The sequence below is a fragment of the Polyodon spathula genome, chromosome 3 (genome assembly GCF_017654505.1).
Source record: "Polyodon spathula isolate WHYD16114869_AA chromosome 3, ASM1765450v1, whole genome shotgun sequence".
Taxonomy (NCBI): Eukaryota; Metazoa; Chordata; class Actinopteri; order Acipenseriformes; family Polyodontidae; genus Polyodon; species Polyodon spathula.
The window spans coordinates 46,288,377-46,312,469 of NC_054536.1; the positions used below are offsets into that span (position 1 = coordinate 46,288,377).

The 24,093-nt window shown below is 40.1% G+C and overlaps 1 protein-coding gene across 5 annotated transcripts in view; it reads left to right on the forward strand.

The window, feature by feature from the left end:
* Positions 1-24,093, forward strand: part of LOC121313126 (arf-GAP with SH3 domain, ANK repeat and PH domain-containing protein 1-like) — a 259,165-nt gene that overhangs the window by 31,278 nt on the left and 203,794 nt on the right. For all 5 annotated transcript variants that reach the window (XM_041245320.1, XM_041245316.1, XM_041245315.1 and 2 more), the window contains one exon: positions 20,490-20,562. In XM_041245320.1, the coding sequence (XP_041101254.1) occupies positions 20,490-20,562 (73 nt within the window). The remainder of the gene's footprint in view (positions 1-20,489; positions 20,563-24,093) is intronic.

Here is a 24,093-nt window from a genome sequence, read left to right on the forward strand (position 1 = left end):
TACTATAGCTCAGTCCCTTTTCTAGTCGGCCAACTTCCACCTACCCACGGGAATAAAGTGCCATGCCTTTTAGTTCAGGGTACTCTGTTCCCTTTATCTAGTACCCTGTCAGGTCAGGAGGGAGTGCTTAACACCAAGCGTAATTCGAGCTCTGTCACATCAAGACACAAGGTTGCACTGCGCTGGTGAGCCTCAATCAGGATGAAACTGGTTTGTAGTTACTGAATGTTTTGGCTGCTTGTATATCTATGAAGTTCTCCAAAAAGAGAATTATTTTAATAAATATTTGGATTAACAGGTATCCTACTTTTAAAAAGCTGAAATCAAATACTGATTTGCAACACTAGCATGGGCAAACGGGTTTATAGATCCAAACACAAAATCAAAACATGTAATGATCAATCATGCTATAATTTAAACATTTTAAAATAAATGTAGAAAACAATTTATGAACCGAAGTAGCACTGTTTTTTTCTTCTTTTAAATTCACCTTGCATTCTCGTATTACTCTGTACTGTTTCGAATTTAATATCGTATTTGATAAAAATACTCAATCGTTTTGTTTAGGGGTTGGTTAGGATGACCTGCCCTCATAATCTGATCAACCATTGCACTAGGCATGGTACAGGCACCTTCTGATTGTCTGTGGCAGAGTGTCCCGCCCTTTATGTTTATTAGTGTTTTATGTTGTATGTAGTGTGTTAATGTTGGTGTTTATATATAAAATATACAGGATATAAATATGGATTACGAGCACGAGTGTTTAAAATGTATATTTGTATTTAGGCACGAGGATTGCACAGCACTTCACGTGCAGGTAAAATCTAATATGAGCACGGGAAATTACACTTAATTCACGTGCAGTTGTACCGAGACTCCATTTGAATGATTGATTAGCAATTGAGTCTCGGTACAGCTGCATGAAAGCAGCATGTTTTCACTCACTCGGGTTTTGTGTGTTTGAGTGGAGAAAACGGGTGTGGAGAGGAGAGAATTAAAAACAAAGAAGTACAAGTAAATACTTGATTTTACTCACCGTGTTTGTCTATTTGTCCGCTGTGTTAGTGTCTGTTTCGTTTAATGTTAATTTGTTTAGTTTGTCTGTTTATTTTGGCCTCAAGTGCCATGTCCTGTTTTGGTGTGCTGTTTTTCTTTAAATCTTTTGTTTATTATTATTTAATAAAACACTGAGTGTCCCTGCACCTCAGTTTCACCCGCTACTTGAGTCTGTGTTTCTGGTCACACATGGTGTTAGAGATGGGACGACAGCTCCTCCAAGTGTCAGACCATAAATATGGCAGGTGAATTAATTTTTTTGGAAAGGGAGTGGTTTTGTTTTTGGGGGGGTGGGAGTGGCCGGAGAAAGCAGCAACCTCCCCAGCTGCTCTGGTTTGAGATGACTGCATCTAGGAAAATCGTGGCAAGGACCTGGATTTGTGGAGGCTTGGGAGAGCCAGGGGGGATGGTGCCTGACTGCCCTCTCCCGGATACAGAAGAGGGGCAGTCTCCATGCCAGCGGCTGGAGCCAGAGCGCCTAGAGGCCCAGGAGAGAAAGGTTAGGAGGTGCATTGCCTATGGGCATGAGGACGAGGACTGCCCAGAGCAGGAGCCAGAGGATGAGGAGCCCGATCATCCTACGCCTGAGTGGGAGGAGCCTGAGCACCCAGCACACAGAAGGGGGGAGCACAGGTGTCTACAGCCCACAAAGGGAGAGGCGGTGCATCCACAGCTCCAGAAGGGGAAGGCTCCACCAGCAGAGGGAGAATGCCTGCTGGTTTCACCTCCACCGCCATGGGAAGAGTGCCTGCCGTTGCCTCTTCAGGGTCCCCTCCTTTTGTTGGCTCCCAAGTGTCCAGCATCGGTGGGAGAAACCCTGCCAGAGAGGTGCACCAGTCCCCTGCAAGTGAGGGAGACCTGCATCAGGGGGAGACGCCACTCCCACCTCCATTGCCGGGAGACTACACACCGCTCCCACCTCCGTCGCCAGGAGACTACACACTGCCTCTGTCTCCGCCACCTCCATCAGCAGGAGCAGAGCAGCAGGATCTGCCTCTGCCTCCGCCACCTCCACCAGCAGAGGGTAAATGCCTGCTGGGTCCCCGTCCACCAGCAGAGGGTGAATTCCTGCTGGTTCCGCCTACACTGCTGTGGGAGGACTGCTTGCAGCTCCTACCTCGACCAGCAGAGGGTGAATTCCTGCTGGTTCTGTTTCTACCGCCCAAGGATGCCTGTAGCTCCGCATCGCCTGGGGTTGCCCGCTACTCCGCCTGGGGAGCTACCGGTTACAGGGTATGAGGGAGAAGTGGAGCTCCCACTGCCGCCTCTATGGCCACGGCCTCCCCTCCCGAGTTCGCGTCCTGAGGGTCTGCTGCTGTTACCGTCGCCTGGGGTTATTGTCAGCCCTACTTTTCTGCAGGAAATACTGTGGCGGGGGCCCAACAAGGGGGACCTGCCGACTATGAAGATGGGGGGATGGGTCAGGAGACCACCTCCCCCCGCAGCACTTTTTCTTCAGGGAATTTGGTGGCTGGAGCCCCACAAGGGGGAGCTGTCGACCCTATAGAGAAGGGGGAGAAGGTCAGGAGACCACCCCCAGAGACAGCTGGGTGGCGGCCAGGATTGCCTTGGCCAGAGGAGCTGGCCTATGTACAGTCAGCCTGGTCGCTACAGCTGTTGAGGTGGGAGGAGGACCTCCCACTGTGGCTGCCACCTTTGGCCCGTTGCTGCCCCTGTTCCTGGGCCGGGACTTTGGGACTGAGGACTGGGCACAAGGGTGGGGCATATGTGGCAGAGTGTCCCGCCCCTTTATGTTTATTAGTGTTTTATGTTCTATGTAGTGTGTTAATGTTGGTGTTTATGTATAAAATACACGGGGTATAAATATGGGTTACGAGTGTTTAAAATGTATATTTGTATTTAGGCACGAGGATTGCACAGCACTTCACATGCAGGTAAAATGTAATATGTGAGCACAGGAAATTACACTCAATTAATTCACGTACAGTTGTACCGAGACTCCAGTTGAATGACTGATTAGCAATCGCGTCTCGGTGCACCTGCATAAAAGCAGCATGTTTTCACTCACTCTGGGTTTGTGTGCTCGGTGAGTGGAGAAAGGGTGTGGAGAGGAGAGAATTAAAAAAAGAAGTAAAAGTAAATACGTGATTTCACTCACCGTGTTTGTCTGTTCGTCTGCTGTTTGTTAGTGTCTGTTTCGTTTAGTGTTAATTTGTTTGGTTTGTTTGTTTATTTTGGCCTCAAAGGCCGTATCCTGTTTTGGTGTGCTGTTTTTGTTTAAATCTTTTGTTTATTATTATTTAATAAAACACTGAGCATCCCTGTGCCTCAGTTTCACCCTCTACTTCCTGAGTCTGTGTTTCTGGTCTGACGTCACCACTGCAAGGCATCCTGGTCGCACTGTCCAATTTGTCTGTGACTGTTACTGTCTCACTCTGACTGTCAGTGAGGCAGGCTCGAAGCACACATCATATTACTGCCTCTCTAGCAAAAATACCTTAGTTGAGTGGCTCAGGAGCAATGTGTGATAATATTGTTGACGTTATATAAGAACATAAGAACATAAGAAAGTTTACAAACGAGAGGAGGCCATTCGGCCCATCTTGCTCGTTTGGTTGTTAGTAGCTTATTGATCCCAAAATCTCATCAAGCAGCTTCTTGAAGGATCCCAGGGTGTCAGCTTCAACAACATTACTGGGGAGTTGATTCCAGACCCTCACAATTCTCTGTGTAAAAAAGTGTCTCCTATTTTCTGTTCTGAATGCCCCTTTTTCTAAACTCCATTTGTGACCCCTGGTCCTTGTTTCTTTTTTCAGGCTGAAAAAGTCCCTTGGGTCGACACTGTCAATACCTTTTAGAATTTTGAATGCTTGAATTAGGTCGCCACGTAGTCTTCTTTGTTCAAGACTGAACAGATTCAATTCTTTTAGCCTGTCTGCATATGACATGCCTTTTAAGCCCGGAATAATTCTGGTCGCTCTTCTTTGCACTCTTTCTAGAGCAGCAATATCTTTTTTATAGCGAGGTGACAAGAACTGCACACAATATTCAAGATGAGGTCTTACAAGTGCATTGTACAGTTTTAACGTTACTTCCCTTGATTTAAATTCAACACTTTTCACAATGTATCCGAGCATCTTGTTAGCCTTTTTTATAGCTTCCCCACATTGCCTAGATGAAGACATTTCTGAGTCAACAAAAACTCCTAGGTCTTTTTCATAGATTCCTTCTCCAATTTCAATATCTCCCATATGATATTTATAATGTACATTTTTATTTCCTGCGTGCAGTACCTTACACTTTTCTCTATTAAATGTCATTTGCCATGTGTCTGCCCAGTTCTGAATCTTGTCTAGATCATTTTGAATGACCTTTGCTGCTGCAACAGTGTTTGCCACTCCTACTTTTGTGTCGTCTGCAAATTTAACAAGTTTGCTTACTATACCAGAATCTAAATCATTAATGTAGATTAGGAATAGCAGAGGACCTAATACTGATCCCTGTGGTACACCGCTGGTTACCACACTCCATTCTGAGGTTTTTCCTCTAATCAGTACTTTCTGTTTTCTACATGTTAACCACTCCCTAATCCATGTACATGTGTTTCCTTGAATCCCAACTGCGTTCAGTTTGAGAATTAATCTTTTGTGCGGGACTTTGTCAAAAGCTTTCTGGAAATCTAAATAAACCATGTCATATGCTTTGCAATTATCCATTATCGATGTTGCATCCTCAAAAAAATCAAGCAAGTTAGTTAGGCACGATCTCCCTTTCCTAAAACCATGTTGACTGTCTCCCAGTACCCTGTTACCATATAGGTAATTTTCCATTTTGGATCTTATTATAGTTTCCATAAGTTTGCATATAATAGAAGTCAGGCTTACTGGTCTGTAGTTACCTGGTTCAGTTTTGTTTCCCTTTTTGTGGATCGGTATTACGTTTGCAATTTTCCAGTCTGTCGGTACCACCCCTGTGTCAAGAGACTGCTGCATGATCTTGGTTAGCGGTTTGTAAATTACTTCTTTCATTTCTTTGAGTACTACTGGGAGGATCTCATCCGGCCCAGGGGATTTGTTTATTTTAAGAGCTCCTAGTCCCTTTAACACTTCTGCCTCAGTTATGCTAAAGTTATTTAAAACTGGATAGGAACTGGATGACATGTGGGGCATGTTGTCAGTATCTTCCTTTGTAAAAACTTGTGAAAAGTAATCATTTAACATATTTGCTATTTTTTTTTCTTCCTCTACGATTTTGCCATTTGTATCTCTTAAACATTTAATCTCCTCTTTGAATGTTCTCTTGCTGTTGTAATATTGGAAAAACATTTTGGAATTGGTTTTAGCTCCCTTAGCAATGTTCATTTCTATTTCTCTTGGCCTTTCTAACTTCCTTTTTGACTTGCGTTTGCAGTTCCGTGTACTCTTTCTGCGTACTTTCTTTTTGGTCCTTTTTTAATGCTCTGTAAAGTGCCTTTTTTCGCTGAATATTTTTTTTAATTGATCTATTAAACCATTTTGGCAATTTAGTTTTACATTTAGATTTGTCTACTTTAGGGATGTAATTGTTTTGCGCCTCTAGTACTACATTTTTGAAGAACAACCATCCTTCTTCTGTGGGTGTTTTCTCTATTTTACTCCAATCTACTTCTGTTAGTCTCTGTTTCATACCTTCATAGTTTGCTTTTCTAAAATTGTAAACCTTAACTTTAGTCTTTACTTTTGGGGATTTAAAAAACACTTCAAATGAGACCATGTTGTGGTCTGAGTTTGCCAGTGGTTCTCTGACCTCTGTTTTAGTTATTCTATCTTCGTTATTTGAAAAGACTAAATCAAGGCATGCCTCCCCTCTAGTGGGTGCCTTCACAAATTGTGTTAGGAAGCAGTCATTTGTCATTTCCACCATTTCTATTTCATCCTTCGCGCTACCCACCGGGTTTTCCCATTTTATTTGGGGGAAGTTGAAATCCCCCATTAGTATGGCTTCTCCTTTGCTACACACATTTCTAATGTCATTGTATAACAGATTATTGTGCTCACCGTCTGAATCTGGCGGTCTATAGCATGCTCCTATTATTATGCCTTTTGAATTTTTGTCTGTTATTCTGACCCATATTGATTCGGTTTTATTTTCTTTGTCCAGGTTTAACACCTGGGCTTCAAGACTGTTTCTTATGTATAGCGCTACCCCTCCTCCTCTTCTGTCCTGCCTGTCTTTCCTATACAGTGTATACCCACAAATATTATATTCGTCCCCATCACTCTCAGATAACCACGTTTCTGTAACACCTATCACATCATAGTTACCTGTTAGTGCAGTAGCTTCAAGTTCTAGAATTTTGTTTCTGATACTTCTAGCATTTCGATAAATACATTTAATGGTTGTCTTACCTGAGTTGTTGTTCTTGTTTTGATGCGGTCTCCCTTCTGTTTTTTTGTTGATTTCTCCCCCCTTCCTTTCTAGTTTATCATGCTATCAAACACGCCCCTAAGTATCATAGCTTGTTTCTTACAAAAAAAGACACTAGCTGTGTTTCTGTAGTTCTCAGTTCATTTGTTTAGTTTAACCCTTTGCGGTCCTATGTCGGACCAGGTCTGACATTACAATTTTCCTTTTCCAGTCCGATGTCATCATCAAAAAGACATCAAACCCAGGTCTCTAGTCATTTTTTCTCCAGAAAAAGCAGAGAAAAAACCTTTCAATGGCCGAGTGAGACCGACAGGAGCCGAGAGAAGCTGAAAAAAGGGGCATGTCTGAGCAATACACATAGCCCCTGCATCACAGAGATAACAGACACAAACGAAGATGGCTGCTTCCACATCCAGCGCTCAAAGACTATAACAGACATTTGCAGAGCTTTTTGAGATGTTATAGTAATAAAATAATGACTTGGATCACATTATTGAGGAGTCTGGTGATAAACTGAGTGATCAGGAGAGGATTTGTCAATATGCACGACTATGAAGAGGTAGTTCCCAAATACAGTTTTGGATGTCGCGTGTTATTTTTTACGGGCTGTTTGGACAAAATGATACCCCCCCCCCCTAATAAAATTGCTCACGTACATTTGCATGTAACTGTGTGAAAATAAATTGGACCTGACATGCCTGACACGCACTGAATAAATGGACCACAAATGGTTAATCACATTTAATTCACCAGAATGGAAATAGCAACAGACACAAATCACATTTTGAATTTATTTTTCACAAATACCACATGAATTATTATTATTATTATTATGTCACGGTTACGTGATTCTTTGCCCAGTGTCCGTCCTCTTGACACTTTTTGAATAATTTTGAAACGAAAATAGGGAACTTTGTCAATAAATAAACAATATAATAAAAACCTTAATTTCTTATTAAATAGCTGAAATACGATTATGAAAACGTAATTGTTAAAGCAAAATTAGAAAGTAGAATATATATTACCGAGACTTATTAGGCAATTCCTCTTTCTTACGTAACTGGACTTTCTCACGTAACTAGTGGACAGACTGAAAATGTTCACAAATTACCAGCACTTCTCCACAGCATACACCTCAAAAGAAGGCTATCATTTGAAAGGCCGCCTTGAAAACAAGAGGATGTACACATCATGTTACAGTGGAAATTTTCATTTAGATCTGTATGAGTTGCAAGAGAAATTCATGTAACATCTAGGAGCTCGGACAGAGAGGTATGTAAGAAATAATTAAACTGATAAACAATATTAGTTTTGTCAACTATATTTGTTTATTGGTATAGCGTAGAATAGACAGTTGTATTGAACAGAGTCGTGTCACTCTGGGCTGCAGTGAGATTGATAGAACTGAGCACCAGACAATGCATTCACTTCAGTTTTGTTGGTTCCAAAACACACCCTTTTAATTATGTCATTTATGAGCCCCCCCTCAATATACCTGTATACGTGCCAAGTTTCCAAGCCTCGCAAACATTCCTTTGCATCCGTTATCTGAGATTCTCCCATCCCCCCATGCAACCAAGTAGAACAGAACTGCCCATAAATGGTCATATTTGCTCTCCCTCTAATCAATCTGCAATTTATACTATTCTAAAATTCGTTACAGGTATTTGATTGACATTATCTCATAGATCTCAGTGTTAGCTAATAAAAGCCACCCTTTTGATGCACAAATGCAAACAATATAGAATTTATAAACTAGTTATGTTATTTGTGAAACTGGTGTTCTTATTTGTATTTCACCAAAGACTTGTTTTCATGTAACATGTTGGGACTGACAGTTATGTGAAAACGTACAACAACTTCTCCTGTTCATTCATCATATTTTGCTTCCTCTATTAACATAAATAAAGACACATGGATTCTCCACTTATGTTTCTCAGAACATGTTAGCAGTTAGTTGTGTGTATTTGTCATGATTTTACATAATCATTGTTTACTTTTATGAAAACTCTCAATGTCCCATTTCCGGTCTGCCGAAAGTGCAGATTTATGCCCAAGACGTCCACACAGAAAAGCAAACCGTGCACCATAGGCAACAAAATTGTCTCTTACCTAATAAGGTATAATCTTAAATATTTTACAAAAAATAACTTTCTTAGCATGTTTCTATTCAGATAAAATACCCCTGCCTTCCGCTACCCTAAAAAGGGGCTGTAAAGCAAATACAGAGCCTACAGCAGTCAGCCTTTTGGTGTGTTCCGCTTTAAGAGAGACGAGCTGTGTGCAACAGTGACGTTTCAGTACACCAGTTGAGAAAGCTTTTTTTTTTTTTGTGCAATGTGTTTATATGATGGAGCGCACGCTTTCAGACATTGGCAGCATGTTGTAGCTTTTAAATACATTTGAATTAAACAAAGCAAGCTTCATAAACGCAGTGCTTACCGTCTGTTTTTTAAAATGTCTGAAGCAATATTCAAACCAAGCTGCTTATTGGCTGTTGGCAATATCAAGAGCGAGCGCAATGAACCAGGGAGGCAGGGACTTCTAGAGTTAAGAAATAAGCCATCAATTGCAGGTTACTGTACATTTACCATTTTTGTTTTGAGATGGCTTGTAGCAAACCCACATAGCAACAGTGTATTTGTAGCTTAATTGTGGATGTCTAAATGCTATAGATTTGTATAGATGTTCGCAAATCTGACTTTTTCACATCTGCCTATACCCCAGTCCATAGGGGGTCATATATACGATGTTGTACTGTATGTGTGGGTGGGTGTGTGTGTATACATATATACTGATGCACAAAAGAAACGCAACACTCTGGTCTAATGGATTTAATCAAATATTTTAAACAAAGATATCAAACAAAATCACAGAAAATGTTAACAAAAATACAGATCAAAGAATCAATATATTTTCAGTGTGACACGTGACACACTGTCAAAACTAAAGCATTGCAAAGTTAGTATCGGGTATGACCTCCCTTGTCATTATGGCAGCGTTGACGCATAGACCTGATCAGCCACTGGATAAACTGCTGTGGGACATTCTGCCACACTTCCTGTGCAGCTGCAGCCAATTGGCGAAGGTTGGCTGGTAGCAGTTGTCTCCTGTGGATGACACTGTCGCTTTGGTCCCACAGGTGTTCTATTGTATTCGGGTCAGGAGAAAAAGCTGACCACGGCAAGACCTTGCCATTGTTGTCTTGAAGTAATCCTAGAACTGTGTGGTCTTGCATTGTCCTGCTGGAAAATCGTCACTTCCGGATTGGCTTGCAGGAACAAGAAAACTGTTGCCTCAAGGACTGTATCGCAGTAAGCAGTAAGGTTTGCCGTCAATCTGCACCATAGACGTTCTTGTGTTAAAGGATATTCCTCCTCCCACTGGTTGGCTTGAACAATGCAACAGTCAGCATAACAGCCCTGGGCCGGTGTGGTGACCCTCTGCCTTCCAGTACGTGGCCTGTCTCTCACAGAGACAGGTTCCTGGTTTCTCTGGACTAGTCTGCTGATTGTTGAAGAACAACATCTCATTCTCTGGGCGACTTCTCTCACAGACAGGACGCCTACAATCATGCCGATAGCAACCAGGCTATCTTCATTACTCAAGCGGGGCAGGGTCGTATATTTCGCTGTTCTTGCATTAATTAAAATTATATCTTTTTTAATGGCTATTCTTAATCAACTCATTTTGGCAATTTCTCTGTAGAGCGTTGAGGAGAAGCAGTCCCTAACGGTTTTACCTCCCTAACTCACGGCAGCGCCAGAGCCAATGCGACACTCCCTTCAGAGTCCCCAGCAAAAATTGGCCTACTTCAGCTAAAAGATATTTTGATAATATCTACCCTACCATTTTTTTTTACTGTTAAAGCAGAAAATCTACCATTCTTGCTAAAACACTGATAAACTTGATTTTAGAAAAAACAAAAAATAAACCTATCCTTATTCACAGCTTTAAATTGGCAACATAAAGGGTAAGGCAAAAATGGCCTTCAGTTCAATAAATATGTAGCGGGCACCAAGGCCACTAAACTGAAGTAAAGGCCAAAGTCTAGGATGTTGTCTAATTTTACTTAGAATTCATATACAGTGCCTATAAAAAGTCTACACCCCCTTTCAAAATTTTCACCTTTTGTTGCCTTATAGCCTGGAAATAAAATGCATTAAAATAGTTATTTTTTTCCATTTATCTACACATCCTACCCCACAACTTCCAAGTGAAACAAATATTCTAGAAATTTGTAGAAAATTCATTAAAAATAAAAACTGAAATAGCTTGGTTGGATAAGTGTCCACCCCCTTGTACTAGCAATCCTAAATTAGCTTTGGTGTAACAAATCGCCTTCAAAATCACACACCAGGTTAAGTGGCCTCCACCTGTGTTAAATTGTAGTGATTCACATGATTTCAGGATAAATCCAGCAGTTCCTGTAGGTCCACTTTGCTGCGTAGTGCATTTCAAAGCAAAGACTCAACCATGATCACCAAGGTGCTTTCAGAAGAACTCTGGGACAAATTTGTAAAGTTACAGATCAGGGGATGGGTATAAAAAAAAAAATCAAAGGCCTTGCAAATCTCTTGGAGCATGGTCAAGACAATTATTGGAAGGTGTATGGTACCACCAAAACCCTGCCTAGATTAGGCTGTCCCTCAAAACTGGATGACCGAACAAGAAGGAGACTGATCACAGAGGCTACCAAGAGGCCAATGGCAACTTTGCAAGAGCTACAGGCTTTATGGCCAAGACTGGTCAAAGTGTGCATGTGACAACAATATCCTAAGCACTCCACAAATCTGGCTTGTATAGTAGGGTGGCAAGAAGGAAGCCATTACTCAAGAAAGCCCACATTGAATCAGTTTTGAAGTATGCAAAAAAATATTTGGTAGATGCTGTAGCTTTGTGGCAAAAAGTTTTGTAGTCTGACGAAACTATAATTGAACTTTGTGGCCTAAATGCAAAGCGTTATGTTTGGCACAAACCCAACATAGCACATCACCCAAAGAACACCATTCCTACTGTGAAGCATGGTGGTGGCAGCATCATGTTATGGGGATGTTTCTCATCGGCAGGGACTGGGGCACTTGTCAGGATAGAAGGGAAAATGAATGGAGCAAAGCACAGCGAAGTCCTTGAGTAAAACCTGCTGACTCTGCAAGTAAGCTGAAACTGGGATGGAAGTTCACCTTTCAGCATGATAACAACCCAAAACACACAGCCAAAGCTACACTGGAGTGGCTAAGGAACAAAAAGGTAAATGTCCTTGAGTGGCCCAGTCAGAGCCCCAACCTAAATCCAATCGAAATTTTGTGGCATGACTTGAAGATTGCTGTCCATCAACGCTCCCCAAGAAACCTGACAGAGCTTGAGCAGTTTTGTAAAGAAGAATGGTCAAATATTGCCAAATCTAGGTGTGCACAATTGGTAGAGACCTATCCCAACAGACTCACAGCTGTAATTGCTGCCAAAGGTGCTTCCACCAAGTGTGAAACAAAATGTGAAAACAGTTCAAAGGGGTGTAGACTTTCTATAGGCACTGTATAAAGCTAATTATTGGCTACAAACCCCCCCCCCAAAAAACAGCCTAGTTTAACTTAATAACTAGTGGTGGGCAACAATGTGAAAATTATATATTGATATTGTGCACGTATTTCAATGTCAATATTGATAATATTGAAGTATAACAAAACCCATTATAATAACACAATTTCAATATCAAATATACATATAGTTAACATATATTTACATAAGGAAAACAATAACTTACTTTAACTTAATAGTGCTTGGCTTCACGATATCCATGGAGATCCATTTTGTTATATTGTTTTATTATTCTTTCCATGCTGTCATCAGCCAACTCAAACTCATTTGCAGATGGGTTTTGATATTTTAAAAGTACATCTCATTTATCAAATGGAAAGTTCACATTTTAAAAATACATTAATAATAGTGTAAGTAATCACATGGACAAAATACAACGAATCACTGATGCATGTACATATCTCTAAATAATCCCAATAGTGTATATGTAATGGCTCCAACTCATGTCTGTCTCATGTAAGACCCCCACCCCGCACATACTGTGTGTGTGTCTCTCTCTCTCTCTCTCTCTCTCTCTCTCTCTCTCTCTCTCTCTCTCTCTCTCTCTCTCTCTCTCTCTCTCTCTCTCTCTCTCTCTCTCTCTCTCTCTCTCTCTCTCTCTCTCTCTCTCTCTCTCTCTCTCTCTCTCTCTCTCTCTCTCTCTCTATATATATATATAGTACTGTACAAAAGTTTTAGGCAGGTGTGAAAAAATGCTGTAAAGTAAGAATGCTTTCAAAAATAGACATGTTAATAGTTTATATTTATCAATTAAAAAAATGCAAAGTGAGTGAACAGAAGAAAAATCTACATCAAATCAATATTTGGTATGACCACCCTTTGCCTTAAAAACAGCATCAATTCTTCTAGGTACACTTGCACACAGTTTTTGAAGGAACTCGGCAGGTAGGTTGGCCCAAACGTCTTGGAGAACTAACGACAGTTCTTCTGTGGATTTAGGCAGCCTCAGTTGCTTCTCTCTCTTCATGTAATCCCAGACTCGATGATGTTGAGATCAGGGCTCTGTGGGGACCATACCATCACTTCCAGGACTCCTTGTTCTTATTTACGCTGAAGATAGTTCTTAATGACTTTCGCTGTATGTTTGGGGTTGTTATCATGCTGCAGAATAAATTTGTGGCCAGTCAGATGCCTCCCTGATGGTTGCATGATGGATAAGTATCTGCCTGTACTTCTCAGCATTGAGGAGACCATTAATTCTGACCAAATCCCCAACTCCATTTGCAGAAATGCAGCCCCAAACTTGCAAGGAACCTCCACCATGCTTCACTGTTTCCTGCAGACACTCATTAGTGTACCGCTCTCCAGCCCTTCGGCAAACAAACTGCCTTCTGCTACAGCCAAATATTTCAAATTTTGACTCATCAGTCCAGAGCACCTGCTGCCATTTTTCTGCACCCCAGTTCCTTTGTTTTCGTGCTTAGCTGAGTCGCTTGGCCTTGTTTCCACGTCGGAGGTATGGCTTTTTGGCCGCAAGTCTTCCATGAAGGCCACTTCTGACCAGACTTCTCCAGACAGTAGATGGGTGTACCAGGGTCCCACTGTTTTCTGCCAATTCTGAGCTGATGGCATTGCTGGACATCTTCTGATTGCGAAGGGAAGTAAGCATGATGTGTCTTTCATCTGCTGCAGTAAGTTTCCTTGGCCGACCACTGCGTCTACGGTCCTCAATGTTGCCCGGTTTTTTTGTGCTGCTTCAAAAGAGCTTGGACAGCACATCTGGAAACCCCTGTCTGCCTTGAAATTTCTGCCTGGGAGAGACCTTGCTGATGCAGTATAACTACCTTGTGTCTTGTTGCTGTGCTCAGTCTTGCCATGGTGTATGACTTTTGACAGTAAACTGTCTTCAGCAACCTCACCTTGTTAGCTGAGTTTGGCTGTTCCTCACCCAGTTTTATTCCTCCTACACAGCTGTTTCTGTTTCAGTTAATGATTGTGTTTCAACCTACATATTGAATTGATGATCATTAGCACCTGTTTGGTATAATTGTTTAATCATAAGCCTGACTATATGCCTACAAAATCCCTGACTTTGTGCAAGTGTACCTAGAAAAATTGATGCTGTTTTGAAGGCAAAGGGTGGTCACACCAAATATGGATTTGATTTAGATTTTTCTTCTGTTCACTCACTTTGCATTTAGTTAATTGATAAATATAAACTATTAACATGTCTATTTTTGAAAGCATTTTTTGAAAGCATTCTTACTTTACAGCATTTTTTGCACACCTGCCTAAAACTTTTGCATAGTACTATATATATATATATATTATATAGGACTATATATATATATATATATTATATATACAGACGGTATACCATTATCGGTATATACATTTTACCTCTGCCAGTTTCTTAGTAAGGAATCCCAGATTGCCTCAAAGGGACGACAACTCATAACCAGCAGTCTGAAAAAGGTGCCAAATGTTTCGGCCTCTCTGTTCAGGGAATGTAAACAAAATAAACAATACAGAATGTTGTTCTTTATTTGATTCAATAAGGTTTTATTACAATCATTCCTAGATGGCCTTGTGTATTGCCTATGTACTCCACAGACATTCCAGTACTAGAACTGCAACTAGACCAATTATAGAAAAAGTGAAACGCAAACCTAATTTGGTGATGCTCTTTGGTAGATAGCAAATATGTATGATTTTGTTTACCTTCTACAGATAATTTTCTTTATTTTAAATTGAAGTTTTAGTTTACCTTATGGGGATTCTGTTGAAGAGTTCAGAAATCTCTGTAAACTAGAAACATCTGTTGGAAATTTGCCAGTAGTTGTTTTAGAATCTGAGTAAAAGGGTCACAAGACTTGATGCGCTGTTTGAGTAACAGCCTGTCAAAAGTAAATTGAGTTTTTAACCATTCAGAGACAATAGCACTTCTGGATCACATTCAGCAAACTGTAAACATAGCTCTGCTGAATACTTTGCATAAAACTGATATGTTCCCTTTCAAGTACAAAATGTAACCCTTACCATATTACCTCCTAAAGGCTCCAAAACCTGTTTTTTTTATTTTTATTATTATTTTTATTTTTAACCAAGGCCACTCAGCCAAGCCTGTGATGCAGTCATACATGTATAAAGGACTGCATACACACATCCTGGCACCATTTTTTTCTTTCAAGGTCTGACCGGACAGGAGGAGCCTAGCATCAGATATGTGCTTCTGACTGTATAATTTTTGCTAATTATTGTTTCTAACAATTATTTATTTATTTATGCTGTAATAATTAAAACAAAAAAAAATAATTGGTATATTGTGCCTGATTTGTGCTCTTCTCATGGGCTGCTTAACTCTGTCTGATGTTAAATTAAAGTTCTTGTTTTAAGTTACAAGGTGTTTGATAGAGGGCTCAATTGCCGCGCTGGTAGAGACACCTAATTTTAGTGCTCCCGTCCAAGGACGCTATCTGCATCAACAAACAATGCCGGAGGTCTCGGAGGTGATTCTCAAGCATTCCTGTTCAGCCATTGTGTTCGCCGCACGGCTGGGCAACTTTAATAGAAGTCTGGCTGCCTACCAGTCCTATTTGCTGAGGTTCCTCTTTGACAGTCACAGGCCATCATCACAACAGCTGGATGAGCTGCGCCTGGTTAAAAAGAGCCTGCTCCGTCTGTCAAAGCGGAACGGGCAGGGCGTAGGTAGAAACCTAGCTGCACTGGTAGCTGCATGCAGGAAGTTTTGGCTTTTCCAGGATATTGTCCGTCTGAGTCCTTGCATTCATGAGCTGAAATTTTTATTGCTCAGAGCGGCTTTCTTGCTTGCAATCACCTCCGCAAAACAGGTGAGTGAGATTCAGGCATTTTCAGTTGTGAAAGCCTGCTTAATTTTTGCAGAAACCAGATCAAAGGTTACGCTCCGTAAAAAAAACTGCTTTTTTGCTGAATACTCGGCATTTCATGTCAACCAGTCTGTGGAACTGGAGGCTTTCCATCCACCTCCTTTCTAGTCTGACAGAGAGTGGCAACTCCATACGCTCTGTCCAGTGCGGGCTCTGGCTTACTGCGTTGACATGACATAAAGGTGTAGGCAGTCCGATTTTTTTTAAATGTTTTTTTAAATGTCTTTTTTTTTTTTTTTTGTCTGCTATGGGGGCAAAGTCCCATGGTCGAGCCCTGTCTGAACAGACGCTGTTCAAACGAATAGCACATACAGTCATGACGGCCTATGAGAGTGCCAACTTGCCCATAAGCTCTCTGCCCATTACACTAGGATCATGGCAACTGGTTTATTCCAGGGTGCATCTGTCAAAGACATATGCAATGCAGTGGTGTGGTGTACTCCCCATACCTTCACTAGGTTCTACAGACTAAATGTCGGGAAGCCTCAAAACCCTGGCTTTGAACTAGAGTGTTAAGGACGGCTTCCGGGTCGACCCTTATGACACAGGCAAAGAGTTGAATTTATCCATCAGTTTTTTCACCCTAGCTACTTGTTACTGGGGTTATGTATGGTAAAGCACAGGGCAGCCTCTTGGCTTAGCCTTGTAGCACTCCAGTCATTGTTCAATATTGCCTTTGCGACAACTTCGGTACACTCACCCATATGGTAATGGTTACATTTCGTACTTGAAAGGGAACGCTAGGTTGTAGTGCTCAGTCTTTTGGTGCGGCCCCTTTAAGGGCGGGCGGCGCGTCTGTGTGTGTCAGCTATCTAAGAAGTAGTAACGTGGCTGTACTCCAGGCTACAAACCTTAAAAGGGGCATGTTTTTTTTGTTTAAAAGAAGGAATGGCGGCAGTGAAGTAAGAGCAGTATTACTGGCTATATATTTTTACAAGTGCACGTTGTCAGAGAATGGCAGCATGTTGTTGTGTTTAGCTATATTGGAATTGAACTAAACAGGCTCCAAATAAGTGATGACTAATGGCTTTTTAATAGCTGAAGCAAAATATACACATATGGAACTGTCTATACCTGGCTGTTTGTTGAAACAGCTGAACCGAAGCGAACCTATGCAATAATACATTCATTACGTGCTTACTTGGCTACTGGTACGAGTATGGAGAACCTTTGTGAACCGGAGTTACTTACCTGACTGTTTGTGTTGCTGTCAACTGGACTTCCTGAGACAGAGCTGCTTGCTGTGCTGTAATTACTGTAGCTACATTCTGACGGTTTTGGTGTTCTTTGTTTATTATTTTTACAAGCTGAGCTATACAAGTTTGTTTTATATTTTCTTTATTAATTTTTTTATTATTTTTCTTTATTTCTGTATCCAGTATAGGCCTGTATGAGCTCCGGAGTTCAGTTAGTTTAAGGTTGGTGCTGTGCATTTTAAAGTTGGTGTTTCCGTAGTTACTGATTGTAGTTTATGTTCAGCATTCTGAAAGGGATTTCTATTGATACTGCTATTCTTTAATTCTAATGGGGAATTAACAGTATATAATTCCATATATTGTTCTCATGGCCTAAAAGAAACACTTTTAAGAATTAAAAGTAACAATTGTTATTGTTATTATTATTTTCTTTCCACTGCAATGGTAAATCTTTAACAGCCCATAAAATGAAAACCATTGTAGGTAGAGACTCGCTATTTGGAACGTTGCTAGATACCTATGGGATGTAGGTCACATGGTTTGGCATCCATGTTGGATTTTTGCAAAATGTTGTTCATTTTCAAAACTCTTCTCCTCGAAACCGCTTATGCTAGAGCTCTGAAACTTCCTGTACATGTTTATGAATGGTCCATCTTTAAAAGTTATTCAAAGAAAAAGTTGTCGTCAATGGCGGCCATGTTTATGACATCAGAGGTCAAAAGTAAAAGTAGTCGATAACCCCTTACAGAATGCAGATAGGGCAACTGTTGCAATGGAACACATATAGGAACCCTTATGTGTTCTATCAAAAACAGTCATTGCTTGTGACCTTTGACCTCTTATTATAGGATTATCACTGTTGTTATTTCTTATCGTCTGCCCAGGACTTTAACAGCCCTTTAAAACAGAAATCTTTGCACGAAATTTCTTGCAGTTTGGTATGGTGGTACATGACTATGGCTAGTTGACCCTGAAAAAAAAAATGGACTAACAGATCATATGGTTTGGCAGCCATATTGGATTTTGTGTTTTTGGTAACTCATTTTGAAGACACTAAAACAACAAAAATCATTGCTGCTATTGCCCTCAGACTTCTCACATATGTGGAGGAGGGATATGCAATTACACATATTACATGACGTGACACGTAGCCACCATTGTTGGATTCTGCATTTTAGCTTTAAAATGCAACTCCTCCAGAACTGCTGGACTGATTGAGCTGAAACTTTCCAGGGATCTTATTAAACATGAGAGCATCACACGTTATTCAAATGGTGAGTTTTCATTAATCCAAGATGACCAACGTGGACCAATCTTGCTTGCTTCTTACAGAGTGCAGATAAGATCATTGTTACTATGCAAGACATATAGTAAGCCACTTATCCAACCTGATCAATTAACCGCACCGCTAAATAAATAAATATTAAAAGTAGGCTACGAGAGTAATGACATTGGCAACAATTGCAGCATCTGCAATGGGAACAGAAAGCCAGCGTTGTAGCAATCAGCCTTTTGGTGTGTTCCCCTTTAAGAGAGGCGAGCTGTGTGGCAGTGGCGATTCAATACACCAGTTGAAGGGTTTTACTCTTTGTTTGTGCAATGTGTTTATATGATAGATGCACATTTGCCAACATGTTTTTGTAGCTTTTAAATGCATTTGAATTAAACAAAACAAGATTCATAAAGGCAATGCTTAAAATAGCCTTAGCAATACTCAAAGCAAGCTTCTTATTGGTTGCGTTGGCAACGTAGACACACACACATTATATATATATGCGTGTGTGTGTGTGTGTGTGTGTGTATATATATATGTGTATATATATATATATATATATATATATATATATATATATATATATTAGACGTATGGATCTTGTTTTATTACTCTGTTACCAGCGAATCTGAATACTAAGTTTCATTCATTGTGTTTAGTTTGAAAAATAGTCACAAATAAAAGCTGTAAATGGGATTCATTCTCCTGCGTCTTTTTGAGAACTTGTGTAATTTATAGCTCAAAACAGACCTCGAAACCACTCAGGGATGCTACATATAGATTTGACTTTTTTTTTTTTTTTTTTTTTTTTTTTCCCAACATAAGGTGGCCAAAGTTTGACATTGCACTAGCTTGTACTTTAAAACATTTTATAACCATTTAAGGAAATTTGAAAAACAGTGAGGATAACAAGCTGCACTGTTTTTTAAAAACCTTAAATCCGTTAACCTGTTCTGCAGTCCTACAGTACCTACACCAGTTTCAAACACCATTTCCATCACTTCAGACCAATTTTAATCAATTATTAATACGGACTGTTAAGCTTCTAAACATGCACTTACTATCGTACTTATAATCAAGGGGCATTTAATGTATTTCAGAAGGTATATTTGCAAAAAAAAAACTGTACTCTTACTGTACACTTTTGAATATCTATATGGGGCTCAGATTGGTGGGAAGAATGGACATTAAACCAGCCAAGCATTGTCTCCTCCAATGACATTGAAATGCACCTAAATCCTATATCTACTTTACAGTGTTGATTCTGATATCCCAGCTGCCCTAGCAGTCTGGTGGTTGCGCAGTAGAAAAATGAGAAATATGTGTTAGACTTGCTTTGCGCGCTGCAGGAAGAAAAAAAAATTGATTTTCTCTCACAAATATTTTTTTTGTGTTGGTCAGACTTCAAAAGTTAAGAAAGAAGACATCAGTGGCAGATAGGGATGCACCAAATACAAAATCAAAAGATTAGTCAGAATACAGAATACTGACTCTACAGAATCTATCAAGAAAACTGAAGGAAACTGTTGAATGAAAAAAAAAGACTGGCAGCTACTAACAAGGGATGCGCACAATCTATAGTTTTGAGCCTTTTAGTTAATAGTGTTTTTATTACTGAATGGAAATATATCCCTGAAATAAGATTTCAGTTTGAAAAGTACACAATTTACCTCTAGCTTCCTTCCCCCACAACAGAAACGTCAAAGTACAGAACAGTTTACTTCATCTTTAGGTTATTGTAAATGTACAGTTTTTGTTTTGCTCAAAGATATTCTATTTAATAGAATAGAAATAAACAGAATATCTTTGGTTAGCTGTACCTGAGAAGACGAGCACCAGTATTTAGCTGGAAACAAAGTATTCTCAACACAGTAATAAGCTTTTAGTTTTGGTTTGAAGGCAGCAGGAGCATAGCCTGTGTCGTTTTGTTTGTTTGTTTTTTCGTTTTGTATTTGCTTGACAGACGCCCTTATGCACAGCGACTTAGATGTTTTTTTAGTTTCTGTTTAGTTTCACTCGGCACCATACATTTTCTGTCTTGGCTACTTTGTTCTGCTCACACCCCTGTACACTTTATGAAGCTATGAATCTGAAAATGCAGTGTAAGATTCTATTAAAGATGTTTGTTTTTTATTTGTTTTTTTTTTTCAGGCATTGGATCAAGACAGAACTGCACTACAGAAGGTGAAGAAGTCAGTTAAAGCAATTTTCAATTCAGGGCAAGGTAAGTACTGTACAATGCTTAATCTGGATAATATTTATCACACATGCTGCTGCCAGTGACACTGTTGTTTCAACTGAATTTGCTTTATCAGTTGCTCCAAGGTTAGGAAACTAGGCTTGATACTATTTTATTTATTATTATTATTATTATTATTATTATTATTATTATTATTATTATTATTTGCAAATCAAGGATTAATATCAATGCTTATTTTATAAAGATTTTACTGTTTTTTTCTATCTTTATTTTTCAAACAGAAAATGGATGAAATCGACCTTTATAAAAAATAAATAAATGATGCCATTGAAAAACGTCTAATTTAGCGAAACCCTGTTATTATATTCAACATGCAAAAAACCATGGTTACTCACATTCTGGACACAGCAGAGCTATACCTTGTTGTAACAAAGTGCCCGCCCCTGTGTATATTATCTGTTATGTGTTGCGTGTGGTGTGTTTAAATGTTGGTGTATAGACATTGGTACACGGGATATAAACGGGTCTGTAACACGAGTGTTTAAAAATGTATATGTGTATTTAGGCACGAGGATTGCACAGCACTTCACGTGCAAGTAAAATGTAGTAATATGTGAGCACGGGGAACTGCACTTTATTAATTCACGTGCTGGGATTCAAGTGAATAATTAATTGGTAATTGAATCCCAGCACAATAGTATATATAGATGCACGTTGTCACATACTGGGGTTGGGTGTTCGGTGAGCGGAGAACGGGATTGGAGACGGAGGAAATAAGTAAAGTAATAATAATAACGAAGTATCTGCTCACCGTGTTTGTTAAGTTTAGTCTGTTTTCGTTTGTCTTTATTTTGGCGTAGAGTGCCGTGTCCTGTGTTTTTCGTGTTTGTGTAAACCTTTTATTTTGTATTAAACCGGCGCCAACAGGCGTCTTCATCACGTCATTTCATCTGTCCTGTGGTTTGTGTATTGCCTTACCTTTCCTGGTTCTGACGCCGCCCACTTCGGCCGTCTCTGTGACACTTGTGAACAAAGATCCTACACAAATTTAAAAAATGGTCTCAAATAAACCATGGAAAACGCAGCATATAGAAGTGTATTACACAGGCTTATGTAGCATAAATTTACGAGTAAAAATAATATGCACAGAACAAAACATTAGATAGTTGAACAGAACTAACTTGCACTTATTATTCTGAGCTCCGCCCCTCTCCTGCTTCAGCACAGCTGAACTTGGCCAGAATATTGTGCACAATATTCTTTTTCAAATCAAACTAGTAACTGTCACTGCATACCAAAAGCAAAAGCGTACGTACACCTTACCCGCTAATTTCAAAGTAGGCTCTTTGAATGACAGATGCTGTAGCTGGCAAATGAAAGTGCACATTTGGTGCAGGTCTTGATGATTGACAGTCATTTAAACAAATGAGAGCATTCTAGTACTGCTTCAGTCAATGAGATCTGTCAGAACAGGATGAAACTGCAGTACTAACGAACCACTGAGATGACTGACAGCCACCCTCAGCCATTCAGATTGGAATGGAGATGGGACAATAGAGTTAGGATTTCTAAATGATTATTTTTGGTAAGAAAATAGAAAACAGCTAGTAGTTTTTACAGACTTTTATCGTATATAAATTTATTTCATATAAACTCTTATCTTTGGGGAATTCAACGTTTAATGAGCTTTACTGATTAATATTGAAAAGTAGCAAGCCTAGCAATAACACATTGTGTGTTCACATGTGCTCCAATATCCGTACGCTAGGTTGTTGTCAGCCTAGGCCTGCAGATTTAGGACCGTATTTGAACACCCTCCAATGTATTACTGCACTTGTAAAATTCTGGTTTGCATGTAGATATTTCCTACACAGACATAGTACCTAGTTGCTGCCCTCATTTACTGAAGAAATCTGGCATTTTTCATGAGACAAGCTTGTCAATATCGGGATTCATGTTTTGTGCTGAAACAATCTGTAGCACGGAGTGTAGATGCTTATTAATCTTCATCAGTGAGAATAACTGTTTGTAGAAGTACATACTGCCAAACATTGACATGACGTGTGCCGCCTGAATGCGGAGCTGTGGGAATGTGGCTTGAAGTAACGGGTAAAACTGCTCAGCCGAGACAGAATCAAACTTACACCAAACTTACAAACTTAACCTTCACACATAGGAGGCGCTTTGTCTGTTGTTGTCAATCCAACTAATTTCTCCCACTATAATTTCATGTTGAGTGCACACTTCTCAAGCTGTTGAAATATATCGTTTGCTGTGGTAGTGAGGTGCATAGCTGCAACATCCAAAAGCTCTTGGGTAATAGTGAAGTCTGTATCAACACCCCAGATAAAAACTAATAATGCAGCCGTATCAGTAATATTCCTGTGCTCTCGTCAACAGCAAGAGAAAAGGCTACGAAATCGCTTGCTTTTTCAGTGAGCTGTCTTGAAGATCTGTAGCCAGGTCATCCACTTTTTTAGCCATGGTATTTCTTGAAAGACTGACATTGGAAAACACATGCTTTTTTTCAGGGCAGACTATTTCTGTGACTTTAAGCATGCAGTCTTTTACAAAAACACCCTCAGAAAAGTGATTTGACAGCTTTGCGATTAGCTCTGACACAAGGTAACTTGCCTTTACTGTCATATCACTTTCACTTTTTGCTTTTTAATTCAGCCAGCTTTTCTTGCCTTTGCTTTCTTTCAAAAGCACCATATTTTTCTTTGTTTCGTTTCATAGTGGCGCCTTAAATTGAATTATTTCATCACCGCAGTACTTCCCTTTACATACCAAGCAAATTAGGTTTTCTTGTTGCTCTACAAATAAATATTCAAACTCACATCTTTCATGAAACAATCTGCCTTCCTTATTGATCTTTCTTTTCGTGGACATTGAGTTATATTATCGTTTGACGGCTAGTAGGCTAGAGAGTCTAACGGTAAACACGCCTTAAGCACCAAGCACGAGATATGATTGGCTGTCTCTCGCTGTTTTCTGTTTCTTTAGCTCTGAGCTTCCCGCTACTTTTCTGATGGCTGATGGGATTTGGAGTTCTTACATGTAATAACCCAATAGACTCAAACTAGGCCGGGCCAAATTACATTGAAATGTTGTTTTTAAAGAACATTCTATATCAACTATGAATTTATCCCACACTAAAGAGGAAACAAAGCAGTTGATTTTCGACGATGAGCCTACCGCCACTTCCGAATCCCCCTCCCCCCCAAGTTCACACTGTTCACACAGATTTTCTTTTTAAATCCAGTCTTCTTGGGACCATGCGGCAACAGCTCCGGGTGCAGGGTCTGGCTTCCATTGCCGCCTTGGTCCAAGAGCCCAATTTAGCGCCGCTATCCAAGGACGCAACCTGCTCTAACAAGCAGCGCCGGGTTTCTGAGGTGATCCTCAAGAGAGTCTGTTCAGCTGGTGCATTCGCTGGTAGTTGCACATTGACAGCTTTGGCTTTCCCAGACACGTGTGCCTGACTGGGACAAAGCACTGCTGTTGGGCGCCCCAATTATTCCAGGGCATACGTTTGGTCCCATGGTGGACGAG